This window comes from Rhea americana, unplaced genomic scaffold (genome assembly GCF_003343005.1).
Source record: "Rhea americana isolate MKP2758 unplaced genomic scaffold, rheAme1 scaffold_52, whole genome shotgun sequence".
Lineage (NCBI taxonomy): Eukaryota > Metazoa > Chordata > Aves > Rheiformes > Rheidae > Rhea > Rhea americana.
Genome location: NW_028186668.1, coordinates 2,224,866 through 2,250,467, shown reverse-complemented (window position 1 = coordinate 2,250,467; position 25,602 = coordinate 2,224,866). Strand labels below are relative to the sequence as shown.

The window sequence follows — 25,602 nt, the reverse complement described above, 5'->3', positions numbered from 1 at the left end:
TTTTTTTTTACTGTGGAAAGATCACATTGCTTTAGTGTGATACTTAGGATTGTCTCATTTGGTAAATGTTTCTATAATGGGAAATCAGTGGAGAACTAAGGTGACTGCAGTGGCATGCTGGCAAAGATGAGGCCTTTCAGACCTGCACAGCAGCCATAACCGGGTTTTTTAAAGATCTGATCTTAATGTATCATGCAGCCTGCAATACTTGAAATTGCTTATTGCAAATGAGAAGAAAGTATTCTTCTGAGGAAAAAAATAGTGATTAAAATGTTCATGTGTGCCTAATGTCTGCCTGCCTTGACTGCTGACATAAAGAAACCTGTTTTTCAGGTCATTTATCATACATCTACATAGATTTGCTTATGAGCTCATTCTTTGTGAGGCGTTGTGGAAACTTAAATAGGAATGTTAAACTGATCAAAGTATTTTAAAATATGTAGTGCCATAGAACTATAAACTTTAACCARAGCACAGTTCTCCTGAGTGATTTTTTTTTTTAATTATTATTACTTTGGGGATGATGGGAGAGGGGAGAGTTGGGGAGGGAGTTATATGAAAAGCAAAGGAAGGGAGGATGGCAAATGGACAGTGTTAGAACAGCTTGGAAAAACTCCTGTGGCTTCATTGTCTCCTTAAAGCCAGAGAACACAAAGACATACGCAGTTCAGCCTTTCTCCCATGATGGAAAATGTAAACCGTTGACACAGCTCCCATGTTTAACTTGTTTAATTCTCATTTTAAATTCAGTACTATACCAGCCGTGTGAACTCTGAAGATTTCTTTAGTAATCCATTTTGTAGTTCCGAATCAAAAACAAAGTGAAAAGGTCTGACACAATTTGCTTTTATTTTTAGGCAAATCAACCCTGGTCATAGTTAATAAGGGGATTACAACCCAGACTAGGTCTTTACAGATGTAATGTAAATCAAGGGCAGAGTATAAAGAAACTGATCCCTTTTGATTGAAGTATGGTAAAAAGGCATAGAGAAACTAGCAGCAGTAATCTGATTGTATGGCAATAAAACCACCATTTTGTGTCTTTCAGATAAAAATAATGTGGTAAATCCATGCAGTTCATAAGATGTAAAGGCAGATAAAGGGTGATGCCATGGCAACATATAGATTAGCTTGATGTTAGAAATGACACGTCTCTGAAAGGGGTGTTAGAAACTAAGGGCCTTGCTCCGGGCTGTAAGGTATTATGTGAGAACCGCACAAAACTTAGAGGCCAGGATTAGAAAGTATGAAAGGCCTGCTTGTGGCTTGTGATGGTTAAAGCAGTAAAGAAAAGCTGCTCAGTTCTTGTTCATTGGTGGTGTATAATATGGTAAAGATGGATTTCATTTACTACTACTTTTTTTTTTCCTAACTGAGATTTGGACTGATTAAAACTTCAGATCACTGCAATTGTTAGCTGAGGAAGATTTTTCCCTTTTTAACTCCTGGCCTAGCAGCAGCAACCATTCTGTAGACTTAGCTGCACTTTGAGTTTGTTTCCTTAATCTATTTGGGCTTCAGGCAGGAACATGCTGGCAAGGAACAGAGTGGAGGGGATAGGTAGGACTGGGGTTATCTGAAAAGAAAACAGAGACCTTTTGATTTCAGCCATATTTCAGACTGTGGTCTCAATCTTGCACTCCATGGGAGAAGCGAAGATAAACATTGTGCATTGTCTGCATCTTATCCAGATGATACTTCAGCATTTCTTGTGTTTCCTGTCCTGCAAAAATATAAAAGAAAAATCCGGTATTCATTTGTATTTACCAATAAAGCTGCTGATAACCAAATTGATTTGGCTTAGTCTAGGTGGTATTTATTCCCAAAAGGCAGGCTGAAATCCAGAACTGAATGAGATAAGTGCCTGCCTCTTTCTCTGTTCCCTCCTCCAGCCTGACTAAACTTAAACTCATAGGGATCAGCTTGCTGCCAGCCTAGCCCCTAAAGCTGTGCGGCTAGCGGATAATTTTATCMATTGTTTCCATATTTAAATAGTCTGTTGCTATAAAGGCAGCAAAATTCCTCTCCTGGTGTTGCTACTTGATTATTATTTTTTTGTTTTTGCCTTTTCTCCTAAAGAGCCTTCTAAATAGTTAAGACTTGCTTTTCAGCACAACTTGTACCTATAAACATGCAAAACTTTAAACAAAAAAAGGTTGTCAGCATTACACAGCAAACTGGAAGTACAATTCAAATGGGAAATATTTACTTTATTGCCTGCTCATTTGTCTGCTAAGGAGAAAGAGAAAGCACTCTGCATTTGTTAGGCAGAGTCTAGACATAGAAAAAAAAAAAACACTGAAGCCTACAACAACAGTTGTGTCTTTCTTTAGTGAGAATGAGCCTCGGATGAGCTTGGCAAAATGGAATTCATGCTGTTTGTTTGGCAGTGGCTTGGGTGCATTTAAGTTTTTTCTTTTCATTTTTTATAAAGATGTTAATTACATGCTTGAATTTATCATTCTTATCCTACTTCATAGTAAGCTGGAAGGTTTCACAAATCTGACTGAAAAGGGAACTCCAAAACTGTCAAGCTGCTGATGTGATTTAACAGATGAAAAATAAACAAGTGCATATAGGGAACTGAACAGATTGGCATAATATGTGGGGTCTGAAGTAGTCAGATATGTTTCCTCTCTTGCAGCTTAACCTTCAGAAATCTGTATGAAAAGATCCGTTTCATTTGCTGAAATTCTCCGAAGCACAGGGGCACCCTCATCTAATTTACAGGCCAGTCACATCCAAGCACCTTGCATTCTGCATTTGACAATGATTGCTAATGGGCCATTCAACTAAAGTATTTGCTTGTTAACAGGGAACAGAGCATGATAAATGTCCAGCAAGCTTGCGGCCTCCTTCAGCTTTTCAAAGGCAGACTAGTGCATATTTATGGCAGGCAAATGACAAAGGGAGAAGCTGAATTACTCTGGCCTTATGCTTTCTGTTAGAACAAGGGTTAAAGTAATTAAAGAAATAATGCAAAAACCGATGTCCTTTGTTTGCCAACCATTATCCAACATTTAGCTTTCGAACCTGCCTGTCATGTCACATTTCAGAAATGTACTAGATAAGACTTTGTACATTTGGTGAGGCACAAAAAAAGCAGGTAATTCTTTATGTAGTATTCCTTATGTAGTCAGTGCAGGACTGTAAGGACTGTATACTCCCATACACAATCATCTGCAGGTTCTACTTACCTGAAATAACTTTCTACTTACGTATATTAATTCAAAGATATACACACAAGATTTTGCAATTTGCACCTAATTGCTAAAAAAAAAWAAMCYCACACCTTTAAGAAAAGAAGCAAATTACACTCAGTAAGCCTCTGAAACTCAAGTATGAAAACAAAATGGCAGAACAAAAATATTTGCTGTTTCTCCTCTAATCATGGGGTTGGAAAGGTCTGCTAAATTGAAACTGAAAAGCATACACACAAATTCTGTAAACTTTCAGTGTCTTGAGTGTCTTTTTAATCTTTTTAAAGAAAGTCTCAGATAACGATTTAGGAAAGTATAGTTATTTTCTGTGCTTATAAGTCCATGTTTGGATTTTCAGACATCTTTAAGCGCTCTTAAATACTTGATTAAAATAAATTATTTTTAAATTCTGTATCTGAAAAAGTCCTTTAGTATTACACATTTTCTGTCTCAAATAAACAAACATATTTAAGGCTTCTGTCTAGCTCCTGTTCCACTCGATGAAAATATCTCATGTGACTTCAGTGAGTAGTACATTAGCCTGCAAGGGCTTTACATTATAATTGTTTTTTCATTGTACGTAAAATTTTTAATTCTCATATAATGAACAAAATCCATCATTTTACTCAATGAAACAGAACCTCTAGGTTCTCTTTTTCTGTTAACTGTGCATGCAGAAAACTTTCCTTTGATGTGATTATATGCATTGTCAAAGACAGGGAATAAGGGCAGCACCTCTATCTTTTTTGGCAATCCTGGTCAGCCAACACCCAGTGTTTATTGCGATATCAGCATGTTAATTATAATGCAGCTGATTTAAACTTTGATGTAATAGTCTATGCTCTCTTTTGGTTTTAAACATAGGTGCCAAGCCAAGAAGGATAAAGGCTGGTAGAGGATTATGTTGCTAGGTGAATCATTCCTCATGCATAGCATATACATAATGATAAAGATGGGGTTTTTTTAAACAGCCCATRGTTAATAGCTAAATTAGAATTTGTAAAATTTAGTTAGTAAGATTTGGAGCTGTGTACACTCTAAAGAATAACTAAGTTTTACACATGTAAACTAAAGAAGAAATTAGATGGCTTGTTTTATACAAGACAGCAGGTTAGATGTTGGAATGATACTTCAGCCTGAAAAATCTGATGCTATGAATTAATATTAATATATTTGTTAACTTCCCTTTGAATAGAGTATTTATGTAGGTACCCAACTCCTAAACAGTGGTGAAAAAGGTGAACAATGCACTGTAAATGGAAGCGTACAATATTAGTTTGGCTTTGGGAGTTCTGCCAGACTCCAGCCTGTCAGAGCTGAGAAGACTCAAATCAAGTCCGGGCCTATTTCTGCAGAGAACTGGAATCCTGGCTCCTTGCCTGTGGATTCATTCAGGAAGGCCCATCTGGCTTTTGATGTTCTGCAAGTTTGAAGCAGTTTGTTTAAGGAACCTATGCAGTGAACACTGGCGAATACACACATAACTGCAGTTCTGACTCTTCAAGTGGTGCATCGTTTTGCATTTTTGTTTTTGCTAGTGTTTACCATCTGCTTACCTACTGCCTGAGCAGCAGTTGGTTTCTATACTTGACTGGTTAAAAGTGTAGATTTGGACTAGGAACATCTTGGCTCCTTTTGAGGATTTGCAGTCCCACAGCATTCACTGTCCACACTTCAGTTGCTTTCTTCATGTTTAATTAATTTCAGTTTAGTTCAGAAGCAGTCTAGTTTAATCACTGTACAACACTTGACCTTTAGTTTTTTTTTTTTTTTTTTTTTTTTTTTTTTNCCAAGATAATTCCAAACTATATAGATTAACTGAGCAGGGAAGGTCATGTTGTCAGGTAAGATTACTAGTCAGTGCAATAAATATTTTAACAGACCTTTTTCATGGTAGTCATTATCTTGTCTATTTTTTATCAAACATCAGTTTCTACAGTTTTTGAAGGAAAAAGCTGAATCTTTTTAAGTTTATTGCTTATTGTATTGCAATTCTTTCAGTCTTCGTGTGAGAGCAAGATGAGCAAGAACTTTGCTCTTAGAGACTCACTCAGGGAATCATCCTCATTCACAAAATCTCATATGAAGCACTGAGTATTTTTGCCGAAGTGGAACAAATTTAAGTGTGAACTTTCTTGAACCAAGGCTAGAGTGAAAAGATTTTTGAGGCTGAGCAAAGACACATCTTTCTGAAGCTTCATTACATTTTTTTTTCCATCGGAAAATGATGTCAGATGTTAAGGCTCTGTCTGCACTTGGAATGAATTTTWCTTTATGTAGCCTGCCAGCAATCAGGGTAGCTGTAGCAGTGGTGATCCCTTCCACAGGCCAAGGCAGCTTGAGGAGCTACCATCRTCTTCGCTACTAGAGCTCTGCCTGTGCTAGCAGCTCTGTTGGTCTAAAGTCTTCTGTTTTTGCTTGCAGTTTAGAGTAATGTCCGTTCATTTACATTGACTACCAATTGCTATTACTAACTTGGGTTATTCCCAAGAGCAGCCAAGGTTACCCATCTGAAAGAGAATCCAATTTGTGATTCCAGTACACAGCCTAAGCCTCACTGTGTGGAGGCTAAAATAAAATTTGTGTTCTCGCAGGCTTAGGGCAGCTGATTAAAATGGTGTGGCAGAAACTGTCACTGTCCCCAGCTGTTTGCTGAACCCCTCGGAYGGACTTTTCGACCCAGAGTCATGGATGTCTGAGCTACTGATGATTAAACTTCTGAACCTTTACAGTAGTTTTTGAACTGCTTCAGTTTCGGTTTACCTAAATTTGTAAGACTCAAAACAGCAGTGGGCCCAAAGTTGCTTCATGGCAGGTCAGATGTGGATGTGGCTGTGGCCATCCTATTTTAATCTGCTTCTGCAAGTCTGACAAACTTTTGAAAAATTCACATTTAATGTAAGAATATAAGATCTTCAAGCTTATGAGTGGCTGAATCTTGGATTTAGTGTGCGATGGAAGTGAGGACCAATTGTAGGTTTCTATTTTGGGTTTATGCTCAAGGTCATTTTCTGCCACCTGAAAACTGTCTTTTCTATATAAGGAGAGGAAAGAATGCAGTACAGGAATGAAGGACAGTTGCAGCTGGATTCTGCAAATCCTGCATACCAATAGCTTACCAGAATATGCTTGGTTTGTTATATAATGCTGTTATTGATTTGGCATAAATTTTCCGGAAACATGATGAGGTAACAACTCATTCTAATTCCAGTGTTTCCTTATGCACGCAAATGGTATGGAATGATATCTTTTCTAACAACTACAAAGCAGCTGAATTTTCTTCTCTCTCCCCCCCCCCTTTTTTTTTTTTTTTGAATTTAAGAGGCATAATCACTGATTATTAATGTCTCATCAAGTAATGAGACAGTCCCGGCCCCTTTTTATAGACTTTGCTTGGAGCATTGCTTGGAACAAGACTGCACAGGTGTGAACAAATTATAGTTAAGAGAAAGAAGACTGAAAACTTTGGTTTGTATCCTTGTGTTGTGGCTGACATGAGATTTGTTTCTGTAATAGAAACCATGGAGAAAAGCACAGAATAGCACAGCAATAGAACAACTGGTTTTTATTGGTTCTCTCTTCCAGCCATTGCTTGTGATTTACAGTGCCCTTTCTGAGAACTAGTTCTTTGGCAAATGCCAGCTGGTCTCTGTTAGCTTTCTAAAACCAAACTTGTGTAAGTAGCACACATGGTTTGGTTTGCATTTCCATTCCATACTAGCTACAGCTCTGCATCTTTTCAACAAAGCACCATGTTTCTTGTTTTTGGCACACCCTGCTTCTGTGTGCACAAGTAGAGCCATGGTTTTGTGTTACACTGAATTCATGGAATCAGATTATTATTTTTTAATCRAAACCACAGAAATACCAGATTATCTTTACTGCAAGAGCAAAGAACTATTTTAATATTCCCAGTAGTGTATTTTGAGTAACAATTCTTTAATTAAAACAACATTGTTCTCTTCCTGTATTTCATAGTTAGCAAATGAGAGAAAACACCAGTGTTAATATCAAAGGGAGTCACTTTTCATTACAGTAATGGTTCAATTGTGCAATGCTGTAGGCAGTGAAATCTAATATTATTGTGACTTGTATTATAATTGTGGGATGACACAGGAAAATAGATTAAGTTTAAATATAAGTGTACACAGCAGCACATGGACTTTGTCAAATGGAAGCTGAGGCTAGGGGCAGGATAAGTCCCCCGCTGGCTCTGTCATAATGAATTAGTATTTTGTAAATAACTGGGCACTAGACTASAGATTTATTACTTTTGTAGTTATATATGGACACACAGAGACATACATGAATTCTGTACTGACTGTAATTGCAGTGCAAAGTTGCAGAACGGGTTTATGCCTTTGGGCTAGCAGGGTATTTGAATGTCTAGGCTTCTTGTCTTCACCTTTCATGAAAATATTCTTGCCTGACAATTTGTGAAGTTTTCTTCTGAAGGATACACCCATCCTTTTAGTTTTGAGATTGCTAACACATGAATGGCCTCAGATTGGAAAGCCCTTTGTCATTCTTTTCTTCCTCTCCAATAAAACCAAACTGCAGTTGCAGATGATCTTTGCTTTAGAAAACTGTGACAGAAGGATAACTGGTGTTAATGAGCAATATCCCTTTCTTTCCCCTTTGCCTATATATATGTAGATTAAAATAGAAAATGGTAGTTTAAACCATCCATTACTGATGTCTTCCATGGAAGACTAAAGGCAATGAAAACTATGTACTTCACTTGTTTACCTTTTAGGTAATTGTACGATGCTCCAAAAGTAGTGCCTGAGCCTACCAGTGTGTAGACATGATGCCCTGTCCTTTTACCTTATGTCTTAACAGTGTTTCACAAAGTATGTTCATGTTGAAACCTGTTCTAATGTTAAAGTGCAAAAGGGGGCAGTAAAGTGCTATCCAAAAATGTTTACTTTTTAAGGGTATTTTTTGTGGTAAAAGTTGTATTTCTCAATGGGCTTATGATCTCCTGTATTAAAAATAATGATCTTTTGAATATCATCTGTTTTCAAAGCCTTAAAAATGTAGCAGAAGTGTATTAAGGATTGTGGGAACATTGTTTGGCCTGTGTATCGCCATATTCTGTCCTTTAACCCAGTCCTGAGACATGCTGTGTATTTGGAAGGAATCTGAATCAGAACACTCTCCTCAGATATATTTAGGAYGTAACAATATGAAGCATTTCTGAAAGAAATCCAACTTTGTTAATAACATCTAGTTCTCATTTTGTGCATTACTGAAACCGCATTTCTGGAAAAAAAGAAAAGAACACTGAGGCTTGGGGGATGTTTGCTGAAGTACTAAAGCGTGCAGTGGTGGCATGGGTCAAGAGTTGGGCTCTCATCCAGACCTGTATGCATCATTTGTCAAGAGGTAACTAGAAAGAGCAACTAATTACAATGCACCTACCGARTGTTTTCTTTTTCAGAAATTCCTCAGAATAACTTGTTTATACAGATCAACTTCTACTCTCCATTGCAGCCACTTGCATTTTAAAAAACTCTATGTAGAAAGCATGCTTCTGCTGAAATAGAATAGAAAAGCGAATGTGCGTGTATGTGTTTGTCTGCTTGTATGTGAGAGAAAGGCAGATACTAAGCAGTGATTGAGGAATTGTTCCCTCTTGGTTGAAGCTAAATAAGTTCAGTACTGTTCTGAGGATTCATATTTCTGTAAATGCTGATGAAATGATAATATAATTAAGTTTAAAATAGAATATTGGTTGTATCCCTACTTTTTTCCTCCCCGTTAGTTAGGAAACTATCCTGAAGCATATTAGCGGTTCTTTTGTGGTAACCAGAATTGATTTAGTAAATGGATCAGAATTCTCCAGTGCTTTATGTACTTTTAGCAGAGCAGTAATTGCTTTCTGCACAATAATACCAAAAGTTATTTGCGATTAATAGTGCATTATGTGGAGGTCATGTGCGAAAGCTGAATATAAAATCTATATTTTTAAAAATATATATTTTGTCAATCTTGGTAACAAATTCACTTCTGTATATTTTTACCATTTCAAGCCTTACCTCCTGTGTGGTAAATACTCTAGGCTAGGCTGTGCAATCTTATACAAAAAAGCTAGAACTTGTTACCCATTCTAAAGGAAAAAGAGATGGATGTTTGCTCTCAGAGGATTTTTTAAGGCACAGGAAAATGTGCTTTCCTTTTACCTGAGGAAAACTGTGTTTATTTGCACCGTCCTGCCTTTATGTTGAGGAGYGAAGGGTAGAGCATGAGTCTGTCTGAAGAGTTTAGTTATATAACTGTTTTTTTTTCTTTTTTAAATTTTTGGTTTTGCTTTGTTGCGTGAGGGGGAGCCAAACAGTGAGGGAAAGCACGGCTTTCCAGCAAAATTATTATTTTTTAAAGGCAGCAATGGTGTCCAGCTGAAACAGATCCCACCTGGCAGCATGGCCCCGGCGAGGGCGGTACGTCGGGGGCTCGGTGGCCGTGCTGCCTCCATTGCGCGGCACGCGAGAAGGGGGTGAACTGCGAGCGGGGCAGCCCCGCGCCCAGGCTCCCCTGGCCGCCGGGTCCTGGGGGATGCCAGGCAGGAGGCGCGGAGAGTCAGTTCCCTCCACTTGGGCCTGCCATGGAGGCAGCCACAAAAAGAGAGCCTCCSTGCTGCCCTTCCTTTGGCTTACTTCGTTTTGTTTCTTTTTTTTTTCTTTTTTTTTTTCCCCCTGTGGCAGGAGATCACTGCTGTAATCTTATATCACCGTTCTCAAGGGGCCGGATTTGCTCTTAAAGAGCACATCTCCAGTAAGGTGGATTTGGTGCTGGGTTGCAGGTGATCTCCCTCGATACACACGAAGGGCTAAAGGGGTTATCACGTATCATGCCACAATTGCAGCTTTTGTGCGAGGCCACCCCAGGCTTGTGGAGCAGCCCCAGCCGYGCGGAGCAAAGAGGCGACCGCGCGCGTCTCTGCGACGGCAGTACTCACGTCAGTTACTTGGCGAAGCAGGGCGCKCACGACGTGTCTTTCTAGGAGGCCGGTCCAGGTATTTTTTTTTGAAATATTTGAAGAGTTGTTGGGCCTGCGAGTGTCGCTGCGTACAGAGCTGGCGATGTACACACTTGGGGATCGCGATGTGAGGGACAGCTTGGCTGTCAAATCCTGTGTAGCGTAGGCRCTTTCTGCACTTCCTTGTTTTATGTGTATAAATGTGTTTTATTGCATTTTAAATGCTTTCCTCTAGTATTTGAGTATGTTTCTGGTAAGAACAGGTACAGGAAGAGGCACCAAAAGAACAGGTACAAAAGAGCCACCATTTGGGTGGCCACACAAAATGGCGGCTCTGTCGCCATTTTGTGTGGTGGGTGGTGGTTAAAACAAAATAACCGCTTGGCCAGTGACTTTTAGCAGCGCACCACAAGTGTTTCCTCTCCCGAGCAGTCTGAAAACAGAATGGAATTTCTTTGGATATGAAAAAAGGCAAGGACAACGAGGTCCTGCACAACCCAGCATAGAGATTACTTACAGTTTCAGGGTTGTGTTTCAAAGATTTTTCAATGAAAGTGATAAATGTAGGAACTGCAGCTTTAGAAAATTCCATTATGGTATTTTATAATTTGGCTTTGCATATTGTGGTACTTGCCATTAAAGATCTTAAGGGATGAATATGAATACATAATTTGTTTRTTTATTTGAATTCCATTTAATTTCTCTTCTGCAACTTCTGTTAATGCAAGGAATCATTGCTTGCATGAATAGTTTCATTAACTGCATGAAAAAATGTCATATATAAATAAAGTTTAGTAGACTAAACTTCTTAAATTTATTTAAATTCAGAAATGTGTTTATTTAACATGTCCTGTAAAACCATGTTATAGTATTCAAATAATGTAATAATACTGCCTTGACAAAAGGAGCTTCTAAAACTCATTTGAAGGAATTTAATAATATGAAATGCTATGCTTCTTTTGTTTTCAAAGTTTCATTTGCTAGTCTGTGTATRAAGCCAGTTCTGTCATCTTGTCATGTCAAGCATTATGGTAATTTTTCTTGCAGAGAGTTCATGCAAGAGTAGTGCCCGTCTTTTTTAGCCAAATTCCATACTCATTTTCAGACAGAGACGCCACATTAATCGTTTTTGATGAACCTCCTTTTTCTCGCTCTTTCATAACAGTTTCTGATCCTGTTCTCATTGAATTCCTATTCACTTAATCCGTTTAAGCTGGAGTGAGATCAGTCCTAAAAAATCWCTGCTTCTGTGAAGAAGTGTACTGTGTTTATAAATGTACATACATTATACCCAAATGGCCTATTTTCAGATATGATATTGAGTATGAGGGAAACTAATGTGAAAGTTCTGCAAGGAGCAAAGAGCTGTCTTCCAGGGCACTTYTGTCTCTGTATTTGGATTTGATTCTGTTCAAAGTCTTTGGCATTCATTAGAGTGGTTTTCATCTCTTTCAGCAGGCTGTGATTAGGCCACTGCTACTTTACTGAAATCACTGGGAGTTCTTCCTGTAACTTTTATTTGCTTTGCGTGAAGCCATTAGGACTTTTGCCTTGCTTAAATATTTCTTCTATGGACAAGACAATCCTCAAAATATGAATTTTATGATTTTCTCAAAGGCCGAGATGATGAATACATATACTATTTAACAAAAACAGTCATGAGCTGTGCATGGTAACACAATTTTTATTGTGTTTCGGTTTGCACTTGTGCAAGTAACGGACTAACATACTGTGTTATTAGTATTCATGACATTTCCTTAATGAAACTTTTCAATGAATAACTTTATAGTCAGACTGGTTGTTAAACTAAAGTTAAGTGCGTAGGACTCTCCAACAGAAGGTTTCAGGCTGCATTTTAAGAAGTATCTTGATTGTTCACATTTTTAGGCTTATTTTGGTTACATTAAATTAAAACTTAACTGCCTAGACCAATTAGTTCAGGTAAGATATTAAAGCACAGAAATTTGGCACTGTTTCCCCAGTTAAATATACAAGACTCTTAACAAGCAGTAACATGCTTCCTAAAATTGGATTTATTTTGTAATTACTAGGTCATAGTTTAAGCTAAATGTAATATTTATACACATGCACACACAAATACATGTGTGTGTACTGTGCGTATCTATGGTTGTGAAAAGCTTGGCAAAACATTTTTTATRTCAAGATTAATTAAGAGTTTGTCTCTCTGAGAATTTTGTATTTTTATAATATTACAGTTTCAGATGGTGGGTATGTGGTAAGGAATGGTATATATTCTCAGTGAAAAAAAATCTGCTAACAGATAAAGTTCTAATTCCAGGAGGATTTAATATTGTCTAGAATAGGATGGGTTTGAATAGTTATAATTATGGAATGGTGCTGCATAACTTAATATGAGTGAATGCAGTAAATTTCTATAAAATCTAAATTAGATCATTAAGAAATCAACTTGAAACTTTGTAGAATTTAAAGTTCAATTTCGATAACATTTCAGAATCATATCTAACTTCTTTAGAAGTTTGACCAGTCAGGATATCTTAATACTAAGAACTGTTGGGCCTTAAAATAAAAGCATATCTGTAGTACGGAAAATCACTGTAACATTGATAGGAGTAGGGAATAGACTACTCCTTTCCAAGTCCCTTTTTTTTAATGTATGTGGTATGTGAATATTGATCTAATATAATACTTATTTTTAACAAGGTTTGAGAAATCTGGAAGTTGCTGTTACTTACAAGCTATGTGACTAGTTGGAAGCCTGKGATGGATTCACATGGGCAAATTTTGCATAGATGTTAAATGTCGCCACAGTGCACCAGCTTTGGGGTATTGGTGAAAACACACCCAAATTTATCCAAAAATACCAGACAGAAAGCCTGTTAATTTCATTCTACAACTTTTGTATACTTTTTGTGTACTTTATATACTTTCCTATGCTTTCTCACAGTAAGCACTACATTATTTAATGTGGGTAAGATTTTTCAAAATGCTCTAATCTAATGTTATCTGAATGTTGGCAAAAATGAGTCATGAAACTGGCAGAGCTTTTTGCCTAAATTTCTAATGGGGATATATATTGGTATGTAGGTTTCCCACTAAGGAATGTTTATAGTTAGAAGGCATGGTTCCAGTGCTGTCACTGTCCCACCTGCTCAAAGAGTGCATTAGGATCTGGAGCTACAATCAGTATAATGTAGCCTCCTCTGGGTGTCATTTGTAGAATTCAGAAAACCTCTTGCTCCATCTTTATTATATTTTTCTTTCAAAAAGGTCTTTAATTAGTTGAAGGCATGTTCAATTCACACTCTTAAAGTCAGTTTATAAATTTTATTTTTTTAGATGCAATCATGCCAACATTTCATAAGTGTTGATGCTACCCCAGAAAGCTTAAGGCTRCATTAGCACTTGCAGAAATGAAAATTCAGGATAAATTCAGCCTTGCTGAAATTTTGGTTAACCTATACCAAGACTGAATATAGTCCTCCTTTTTAAGATAAAGAGTTTTCAAAAATAAGATCATACAGCAATATTGGTAATCCTGTTCCTGGCATTTATTAAATAACTTAGTTTCAGAAAATACTTAGCATCCAGCAGATGATTTATTTAAAATCTTTGTGAAAATACAGTAGTAAGACTGTGGATGGGATAGACTACGTAGGTGAATGGATAAAATCATGCTTAGTTATGGGTCGCTATAAATTTTTGTGGTGAAAATGAAATGCATGAGGTTAAACTTTGTTCTTATTCTCTCTGTCCATGGTTATAATTTCCTGTTGTAAGAAAATGAGGAACCTAAATTGTAAAAATACTTTTCACACAAAAGTCACAGTCAAAACTACAAACTGTGGAAACAAATTACAAGACAATCAAATTCTCAGATTAGTCCTTTCAGCCTTTTTTCTTTCTAATCTTATCAGTGTTAGATCCTAAACTTTCAAAAACTGAAGTGGAGCAGATTTTTGAAGTTTAATTCTTAGACTGTGCAGACTTCAGACACATAGCTAGAATATTCTCCTGCCATAAAGTCTAACGAGTGCATCAGTTAAAGCTCTTGTAAAATGTGTTTTAGCTGTCTGTGGAGGGTGGTTCTGTCCTTTACGTTTTATAGGGCAATTCCTAGTTACTTAACCAAGACACATAAATGTGCTTTCTATTTTGTAGTTGTTTCTGAGAATTGCCTTGCATACCGCCTGTGAACCTCTGCTGTCTGTGCTCAGAATTTGTACAGAGGACATGGATCATTACTATTTAATTAAACACATAAATACACAAAATCTAAAATCAGATCTGCTATTTTGTTTTTCAGAGCAGCTTCTAGGTCATATTATTGATGATGATAGACAGGTGTGTGTTTCTAACCTTACGAATTCCATATTTATTGTGCATGCAAAATTAAATTGATTAATTTAAAAGAAAAATCCAGTCCTGAGAAATCTTGTGTGTCTTATATTGCATATTCCCATTATGTGAAGTAGACTTACTTCACATAATGCAAGTGGAAATATTTGCAGCAGTGGGATCATAGCGTGACTGGCCTTTGGCCTGGCATACAAGCTGGAGGAATAGGTATAATTTTCATCTTCTAGATTGCTGCGTAGGAGCAAAGTAAAATTGGCCCATGGTCAGAAAAGGTGATAAAGCTAGTAGTAAATCACCTGGGTTAGCTCAGGAATTCTGCCRCAACTCCTTTTGCCTGTGCCTGAATTGTGTTGTTCCTAGAAACTTCCAGTGGAAAGTTTGCGTCTATATCCACGATGCCGCTTTTGGAATCCCTTGCCTGCTGCAGACTTTCTTTCCCCATTTTCTCTGCTCCCTGACAGAGCTAAGCCTCTCCTYGGACAGGTCCTGAAAGGCCGCAGATTCCAAGGCAAATGAATATATTTCCACCTTCACATTCATTTTACCATTCARAACCCCTTTAGGGTCATAGCAGTCGCTGCGTTCCTTTGGCGCATCTGAGGACTGAAGGAGGAGGTGCAGCTTGGCCTAGTCTCCAGCACACCTCTGTTTTAACAGCCGTGGCCAAGCCCTGTTTCTATAGTCTAGAAATTACACTGCACTAACAAAAGAGCACAGTGATTTACATCACCAGTCACTTTTCTTGCCATAACATTTCATTGTTCTTTTTCCCTAAATCTGTAATTACGTGTCTTTGTCCCACTACATGCTGCTTCACAACAAATATAATTCTCACACAGGCTTTGTGAGTGAAAATAATCCCACTCAATTAGYGCAGATCATAAACTTGCATTGTGTAGGAGCAAGCAGTTGTGAGTGATAGATTTGAAATTTGGGGCATCACATCAGCTTTTTTTTCCTCATTTAGCAAGTTGTTTTCCAGTATTAATACTTGCTGGTGGGCCGCTTTAGCTAAGCAAAAGGATGGAGGTAATGTATGCCTAGAGCTTTATTCTTGGTCCTTAATATCCTAATAGGCCTCCAGGAAGACTGCCTGTGAATAAGCTAGATTTACTACGTGATGTGTTCAATGTTAGCTCATGGAGAAGGGGGTTCATTAGGAAACCATTGTCTCAAGTATGTTTTGCAGGCCGATTCTCCATTAAGGAAGATCTTTGGAAAAGGCTGGCAAGCAGGAGAAAGAGGAAAGAAAATCATGCTTTTAGGTCTGTGCATTAGGGATATTCTATTATTGGCTGTAGTTCTGAAGCCGTACTTCTTGGCCTGAATTGGAACAGGAGAAAAACAGAAAACCAAAACCCAAGCCTGTTGTGGCTCTTGTTCTTGTAAGCTCAAGGCTTCTTTTCTGGATGAATCAATACTATAAATAATTATTGATGTTTTCCTTTCATGAATAGGTGGTAAAGTTTGCCTATTAATTGATACCAATAGCAAATACATAAGACGAAGCGTAACCCAAAACACTGAAGCTCACTGCCAGTCTGTGCAAGAAGTCTTTTTCTGTATTAAGGCAAAAGCACAGCCATGTTTAACTTATGACAGAAGCAAAAAATAGTTAAAATAATTACTGAAGTTGGAGTTTGTGAAGGGAAGAGATTGTAGTGATCACACTGTCATGCCACACGCATTATCAGAAGTCTATGTGTTGCTTGGGTCAGATAAATTTCCTCTCTGTTGTTAGTTTGTAAGCAGAATTCCTGATGAATTATTGGTATTGCTTTGTGTTATGCTATTATCAATAGCAGTAATCAGCATTTTAATATGTYGTTAAGTCTTAAGGACTAAATTGTTTTCTTTCCTGTGTTTGAAGGAGGTTTGGCAGATTATTCTCATCATTTTTCCATGTCCAAAATTAGCACAATATGTGCAAATATAGTAGAAATGTTACCAAAATGGAAAAACAACACTTTAACCCCTTGTATTTTGCACCAGCTGCTATAGATGACCTACTGTGGAAGAAAACATGGTGCCTGCCAGAGATGCAAAACCTTCTAGAGTTTCTAAAACTGGGATAAAGGCTGTGAAACTCAATCCATCTGTAATTTCTAAGATTTAAATAAACATCTTGTTGATATTAAATTGAGTCAAGCACAAACTATTAAGAACTGTTTTGCGTACTCTCATTTTGGTTTGGAAATTACTTGTTTGTTCTTTTCTGACCATTCCAATTGCTACTTTTTGTCAACCGTTAGCATCTGGAGAAGGGGGTTCATTAGGAAGCCATTGTCTCAAGTCAGTTTTCCAAGCTCATTCTCCGTTAAGGAAGATCTTTGGAAAAGGCTGACAGGAGGGAGAAAGAGGAAAGAAAGCTAGGTTTGAATGATGTTTATCATGAATGATTTTTATCAACTGTCTCACATTTTCCCTTTCTCTCTCTCTTGTTTATCATGAATGATTTTTATCAACTGTCTCACATTTTCCCTTTCTCTCTCTCTCTTTTTTTTTTTTTNTTTTAGATTCCTTCCTGGACAAGGATTGGTACTATATCCACAGATAGGAGACAAACTGGATATTATATGCCCAAAGGTGGACTCTAAAACTGTTGGCCAGTATGAGTATTATAAGGTCTACATGGTTGATAAAGACCAAGCAGATAGCTGTGCTATTAAAAAGGACAATACACCTCTACTCAACTGTGCCAAGCCAGATCAAGATGTTAAGTTTACCATCAAGTTTCAAGAGTTCAGCCCTAATCTCTGGGGACTGGAATTTCAGAAGAACAAAGATTATTACGTCATATGTAAGTTCAAAATAATAGTTGTTCAGTCTTTGCTATGCATGTACTTTATAAGCAAACTAAGAAGAATTTGATTGGGTTTGTATTTTTGTCTCTGAAAATATTTTCTTGACAACTTATTTTAAACATTATTCTTGATTTCTGTAGGGCCTCTCTCTTTTTTCCCTGATCTGTGTAAATCAAATTAGATGGTACTTTTATGCCTTTAAGGAGCATCTTCTTTTGTGCAAAATTTGTAATATTTCGTGTTTTATACCTATATTGAAAGGTTGTGTGCAGCTAAATTACGATGTATTTCCTGCCCCTATCTCCACAATAGTGCCACACTGTTGGCCTTGCCCCAGGATGCCTTTACCTGGGAGCAGGATGGCCACCTGGCTCTGAGCTGAGGCATCCAGCATAAGGTGGTTTGCTGAGAGCGATGCTGGCATTCTTGCAGAAAACATCCTTYTGCCACTCTAATTGCCAACTTTGTCAGTGTAATTTCACCACAGGGGATACTAGTGGACTTTAACTCAGCAGGCATAGTTGCAGACTTGCCTATGGTGTCCATATCATAGCTAGGAAGGATCTTGGGCCAAAACCTAGATATAGCATGATTTTGAGTTTACCTCCTTTTTCATGGTCTTGAACTTCTCCAAAGAGTATGCGTGACACAGGAATGTGTCCAGCAATTTAGACTTTGTGTRTTTTAATCTGATCAGGGTCTAATGCTTCAAAGCTGATCTGGAGGTACCCACCGAGTTCAGGGGTTCAATTTACTAATGGTGTGTAAAGTAAATGACATAGATCAGGAGTTAGTGTAAACCGAGACTTTAGCAGTACAATGACTTACATTACTTTTGATTTTGTCACTGTAATACTGTGGTCTGAGGAGCTTATTTAGCCCCTGGGGACATTTGAAGTCTTGGAGCTTTGAGCAAGGATCACCAGCAGCAGGAGCTAGATGAATTCTATGCATTGGGGTTTCTGCAGTTACAAGGAAGTTAGATATTGATCCATCTTATTTCTCCCATCTCCTTAAAAATTGGATTATCAAAAAGTGCTGATAACTATTTCATGTCTGCTACTCTAAGTATTTCTTAATTAAAATATTATTCATTTTACAAGTGCTTAAAGCATGTATGTTTAAATTAGAATATGTCTGTTATGGAATCAATGATCACTTCCTAGTTATATCCATATTGTACACACTGTGTTAGGTATAAAGTAGGTTGTATATCACAAAGTAAATAATTCACTGTAATAAATATATAGAGAGAAATGACGTAAATAACTAATTAACAAATATAAGAGATATAAAATAATGTTTATTGTTTTTTAGACTTTGACAAAAAGATCTCTTAGTATGGATGCTTTCTCCGTTTAGTCAGTGGGTATATTAAAACTTGATTCCACTTTAGGCAACATTTAACTTCAGCAAAGTTCCCACCAAAATCTAGTGAGATTTACCTAGGTAAAGATTTCAAGATTAGATTTTAAGAGATAGTTGTCTGTAATTCCAATGAAAATGTGTAACATAAATATGTCCATGCTAAAATAGTTGGTTTTAATGATGAAATATGTTCATTATTTAATTCTACATTTAAAAACTCTACAGCAGACCAGCTGTAATGGAATAAATGGCACTGCTATAATTTTTACTTGAAAATTATGGGCACAAATGGAACTTTCTGATAGACTGGCAGTTCTATCATATCTGTGTCGTGAATTTACCCAGAAAATTATTAAGTATTGCTCATTTTCATTAGTTTTGTATAATTATTTCATTACAGCAATAAGACATAATAGATACTGCATTTCCTGGAATATTACAATATAGTTTGGTTGCTAGAACTTGCTCAGCCTTCCGCTTAATGCCTCAGAAATCACAGTAGCCTTACAATAATACTGAAGTGCCATAGGATATTACTTTCCCAGCTTTTGGCATAAACATTTGGCTAAGTTATCACTATATTGGTGAAATACTAACCTAGCAGAAGCAGGGCTACTTATACACTGTAGTAGGTTTGAAAAAAAAMCCCTCAGAATCCAGACATCCTGAAGCTAAACTTTTGCTGTTCTGTCATCCAGGGAGAAAACAATGAACACAGTGATCGGTCTTAAACAGTAAAAAACTAGATCAAGGCTCGCCTAGGATGCACCAGTTTAGACAGACACTGGAACTAGGCAGGATTTCAACAGTTCTTATTCAAAAGCTTATGATCTGACATAGCCTGGCAAGAAATAAGTTCTGTTAGTCAGGGCATTTACTGTCAATTTTGTAGATAATAGAACACACCTTAATCTTGTAAAGATATAATCTTAATCAGAACATAAACTATTTGAATAGATTCCTATTCCCAGGCCTGTAATTTAGCAGGTATGATCAGGTATGATCATCCTCCAAAAGAGGAATGTACTGGGTCCCCTACTGACTCAGGTATGCRTATATTGCTACTGTTTTCAATCTTTCTTTTCTGATTTTGGAGGGATTTTTGAGTTTGTCTTCTTGTTTTATTTTTCTTTTATTTTTTTTTCATTGACGTGAAAATGACAATGCATTTTATATGCCAGCCTATGATTTTGAGGTATTTTAGGGTCTTGCATTACYTTGACTAGACAGCATTGAATGAATCTGAGATGAGAGTTTACTGAGCCCAGTACCTTTACARGTTTCGTTATGATTGGGTCTACAGCATGAATCTCGTACTGTTCATATTGACAGGCTGTTGTTAGCCCTTAATGTGTTTTGTGCATTATCACATGCCTTTATCATCTTGCCATGATTTGAGAAYGCAGTATATTTTACTAATATGTGATTTGAGGAGCTGTATTAAACAGTAAAATCTCAAATCAGATTAGCCATTCTGGGAGCCTTTGAGTAGCAACTTAGAGGAGTTATAACACAGGACAAAGAACCTTAGTGAACCCTGTGTACCTTTAGGGAAATGTGATTATACATTAATTCTTCAAGCCATAATTTTTTATCACCCAGATGTACTAATGATGTATATATATCAAAAAGATCTTTTCTTCTCACTGCTTCCCTTGGTCAAAGCATGCAAACGCAAAGAAGTAACTTTCCTTGTTCAACAATTAGATTGTAGAAGTATCTTCACAATTTTTAAAAGTTAAAATGTAAGAGAGAAGTTTCTGGCCAGTTTCCACATTTAATGATATTTTAAACCAAAAACAATCTAATCCATTTTCTGGAACAACAGCAGAGCAAGATATTCGTCGATATAAAAGTATCAGAATTTAAARAGTTAGTGCTGCTAACAGCAGTAATTGGAAAGATGATACTGCATGGTATTGTGAAAGTGAATAAATGATGTAACAGACTGTCCTTGCTTTTCTCTTCTTTGCTATCATCATTTTTTGGTTCCTCAGAAATTAATAGATTCATTTTCCTATAGTTACCTGATTTCTTTCCAACAGAACTGGGAAGGTCAAATATACTTGAGATCTGAGACATATTAATGTTAGATTATCCTAAAATATGCAGCCGTTTAGCTAACATATCATAAGTCTCTAAAGAAATCCTTAATCAGATGCATGAAGATAYATCATGCCCAACAACATAAATATCTGTGTGAAGGACAAAGTTAAGCAGAAGGATGTGCAAATTTAAGACACTGTGGTTTGCTTTAAAAAGCTGTTTTATGTCTTTGCTGCACTTTGGGCATGAAGTAAAATTTCTACTATTGTGCACTGCTCAGAATGAGTGGGGATCTGTGATACCAGGGATCTGCAAGTACTTGGGTAATCATCTAGTTGTTCCAGTACCTCCTTCAGACTCGGTGCTTCCTGGATGGGAAAGAGATGTGTTGGTGTAGCATATATAAAAGATATTTATTTTTTTGGTGAGGGGAAGCTCTTTTGAGATCAAAGACTTCATTTTAATAGGATTTATCAAAATGACTTTATCTCTGAACCTCTCTCAGCAAACGCGGCCCTTAGTAACAGACTGCACAGAGACCTGCAGTGCCTTGAGTTTTCACTGAGGGGTTTTAATGGGGAAGTCTGCAGGAGGCTACACCAGAGAGAAAAGTGCTGCTTGCATCCAAGTCACCATTACACTCATGAGATAGTTTGGCCAAGAGAGCACATGCTCTGTTCATTTCATCTCTTCTTGTGTATAGAATTTAAGGAGGAGAAGAGAAGACTGGTGTCTTAATAAATGTTAAAAAAATGAGTCATCTACATTGAAGTCTTTACCTGTTTGAATTTTTTTAAATATATATATTTTAATCACTGGAAAATACTTGAGACTTGGGGGGTGGCCACAGAATGGTCCTAGAAAAGATTCCTCTAAAACCCTTGCTTGCTCTGCCTGTGACCTCATTAGCTAGGCTTGCCGAGCTAATGATGCTCATTGGCTTTGACACTGGCAAAATGGAATGTGCAGCTTTCCTTAAATGTTTTTTTTTAACTTTTTTCAAGTGACCCACTTACATAATTGGCCTCTGGCTTAAATTAAAATACATACATACATACACACACACACACACACATATATATATATATATGTACACACACACACACACACACATATATATACATACATGCATACATTTAATCACTGAATTTTTGCTGTGCTACTTTTCAGAGAAATACTTTAATAGTATGATAACRTTTAAAATCTAAACAGCCATTCTGAAATTTTAGCATTAACTGGTTTTAAAAAAATCACAAGATTTTTATGTTATCAATTTGTCTTTCTGTTGCAATTAAACTATTGGAGGAAAAATACATTAAAAGACAATGTAGACTGTATCCTGAAATATGGCCCAGGTAGGGAGAATAAATCTCAGTATAGCCAAGTAGATTTATTTTCAAATGTTATTTTAGTATTCTGACAAAACATCTTAAATGGTAGCTAATCTGGCTGGCTGAACATTCTGACACCTTTATGATACAGGTTTCAGCCAGCAGTCTCTGTAACCTCCCAAAGCCCTAGCAAGAACTACCTAAAAGAAAAACAGTAGATTTTCCTTTATTTGGGGTAGTTCTGAATCAGCCAAAAGCAGGACAAAAACCATATCAGAATTTCAAATGCTTTTCTTTTGCAACAAAGACATTATTTGTGCTTTTTTGAAAGACTCTAGAGCTCAGCAATCTAATGCTATTTGTATTTTTTGTTGTTGTTAGGGAAAGCCTATGTGATAAAAGCCACCCTGGTTTGGGCTGTACATGGATCACATTTTTTCTTTCCTTTCTTCTCCTCCTYCTTCCTCAGAAAATAAGATAAATTATTTCTTCCTCATGTAAAATGATATCCAGATGTCAATCTTTGACTTTTCTGAGAGTCTTTTAAGGGATATATCAGCAGTACCACTTAGCTCTTGTTGAATTAAATATAAATAGAACTCATACAAATAATATTATTGGAGAAAAAAATCAGTGTCTGTGCAGCTTCAGATTTCTAACAGAGTCCAAGACCTGCAGGATTAATGGAGTCATGTTCCTTTGGGGTTTTGTCCCAGACCACACAGGTCTTGTGAGAGAATAAGGCTATTTTAGATTGATGGTCTTTGTTCATATTCAGTGCCATTACCTAGGCAATACTGACAGTTTATCTCCTTTAAAGTAGAGAGTGATAGTTCAGCAGGAAATCTGTTATTATTGCTCTATTCCCAAAGGAATGAAATGAAAGGACAAGAATACTTAGTTTGTTAATTGGATGGCATTTTGTGAAAAAACAAATTTACCCTCTCCCCTCCAAAAAAAGTATTCAAAATAGATATTTAATCRGGTAAAAATGAAGAATAATTATTCAGATTAGAAGAAAGAATTATTCAGGAAATGCTCAGGAATTAAAGATTTTAAAATTTCACAGGAAGCAGGTTAATATTTTTAATTACTGTTTATTTTTCTCATTTTTAGTTCACTTACAAATAATTTATAAATACTGGAGATACAGTACAAAGAAAAACACAATATTCTCCCTTAGAAACCTTATGTTTTTACTATATGTATCAACAATGAACGACACTTAAAATACTTTGCAAAAACAACTTGAGCCATGATCTTCCACAAATTGTATAGTTGCTTAGATTTGCATATACGCCTTTAATAGGACTATGTGCAGAAGAGGATGGTGTTGAATGTGTATTTTATATGGCTTATATGCAGGATATGAGTAGCTCTTAAAATTAAGGTGACATACAGAGGAGCTGTGTTCAACGCTATGCTATGAAGTATCTGTCTAAACTAAAACCCAGTAACACAGTAGCATACGGAAACACATTTAACATTCATTTGTATATAAGTTTGGTGAGAAGTATTTATCTGTCAAAGTGGGTTGATCAGTATATTTTATGCAGTTGCTTGTATTATATCTGTTACTTATTAAAGCATTTTAATTCCTCAAATAAGAACCCAAGAGCTGCATAAGCATTTGTAAAGGCTTTAGTGAAATTGATTTTAAATACTGGAAATTATTTGCCTAATTAAAGTCTTTGTATATTTGAATTGGAGAAGAATTGTCTGACACTATATTTAACCTATATGAGAAGAGAGTATACTTTTGTCTGAGAAATTCAGTAGCTAGAACAGGATTGAAATGACTAAAAAAAAGGGTTAAGTGTCAATTTGAATTTTCTTTGMTGGATCTAGTCAACTCTGAAAACTTTAGAGGAAGAATATTTCAGGATTTATTTCTGATAAATTGGACTATAAAACTCAACCCTGACAAGAAATTTCCAGGTTGCCCAGCTCACTCCCAAAGAAATCATGAGGGTTTTTTTGTTTGTTTGTTTGTTTTGAGAAAAGCAAGATTAATTTTAGTAGTTTTTGAAGAAGGTTCCTGTTAAGTTGATAAGACTATTTAAAAATATATATATATTCAGAAATTTAATTGTTAACATGATTGATCTGTTTCCTGTTCAGAAGATGAAGAAAGCAAAAATGACTAAACTGCAGCAGAAGACATGCCCTTATGTGCTTGCAGTATTCTAAATTGCTGTGAGAGAAACAGAACTTTGAATCCAARTCCTGCCAAGGAAACTGAGAAGGAATTGATTTTCAAGTATTATACATTAACATGTAAATGCWGTAGACCACAACAGTGCAAGTGATCACAGAATCACAGAATGGCTGAGGCTGGAACGCACCTCTGGAGATCATCTAGTCCAACTGCCCTGATCAGAGTAAGATCAACTAGGTTGCTCTTACTTGACCAGTCTGGTACTGAATATCTCCAAGGAGGGAGACTCCAGAACCTCTCTAGGCAACCTATTCCAGTTTTTTATCACCCTCACAGTAAAAATGTTTTTTTCATATGTTTCAGCAGGGTTTCTTGGATTTCAGTTTTTGCTCATTGCCTCTTGTCATGTGACTGGGCACAACTGAGAAGAGCCTGCCTCCATCTTGTTTACTTCCCTATCAGATATTTATGCACATTGATAAGATCCCCCTGAGTCTTCTCTTCTCCAGGCTGAACAGTCTGAGCTCCCTCTCGTGAGAGCTGATCCAGTCCTTTCATCATTTTCATGGCTCTTTGCTGGACTCTCTCCAGTATGTCAATGTGTCTCATATTGGGCAGCCTAGACCTGAACCTAACACTCTTTGTGGCTTCCTTAGTGGTGAATAGAGGGAAAAGATCACCTTCCTCAACCTACTGGTGAAGCTTTTCCTAAGGCAGCCCTGGAGGCTGTTGACCTTTGCCAAAAGGGCACATTGCTGACTTACGTCCAACTTTTTGTCCATCAAGACCACCATATCTTTTCCTGCAAAGCTCCTGTCCGTCCAGCTGGCCCCCTGCCTGTACTGGAACTTGATAATTCCACCGACCTTCCAGAGTCTGCTGTAGCAGAATCAGTCATTTGTTAAATAATTTGTGTTGCAAAATAAAAAATAATAAAGAACTTAATAATGCTATACTATAAAATACTAGTGAAATACTAAAACTACATAAATATCATTATTAAAAGTAGCTGCTTTCCTATCTAGTTTTTACTTTCCAAAATTCTAAATTCTGGAGGATTTACATGTTCATCTCATTTTAGTTTCTTAAAATGAATCAAGGTATGCGATGCGATAGTTTCTGAAGAAGCTAAACCTCTTAATTTCATATGGAAAGTATTGGAACTAAAGATCCTGTAGCACCTTGCAAATTCAAGTCACTGAATTTTGCTTCAGGTTGCTTTTATTTCAGCAGTGTTCTCTCATTAAGCTTTATTCTGCAGGTATTTTAAAGTTCTAAATACAAACATAAGCATACAGCAATCAAAACAGTACTTAACTTCTGATCATCTCTGCCAACTGCACAGTTATCCAAGAGTATCATAATTGATCTAAGT

At 36.8% G+C, this 25,602-nt stretch overlaps 1 protein-coding gene across 1 annotated transcript in view; it reads left to right on the top strand.

Moving 5' to 3' along the window:
• The window catches only part of EFNB2 (ephrin B2), a 43,837-nt gene that overhangs the window by 5,343 nt on the left and 12,892 nt on the right, over positions 1-25,602 (top strand). The window contains exon 2 of the mRNA XM_085318117.1: positions 17,037-17,320. Within this exon, the coding sequence (XP_085174243.1) occupies positions 17,037-17,320 (284 nt within the window). The remainder of the gene's footprint in view (positions 1-17,036; positions 17,321-25,602) is intronic.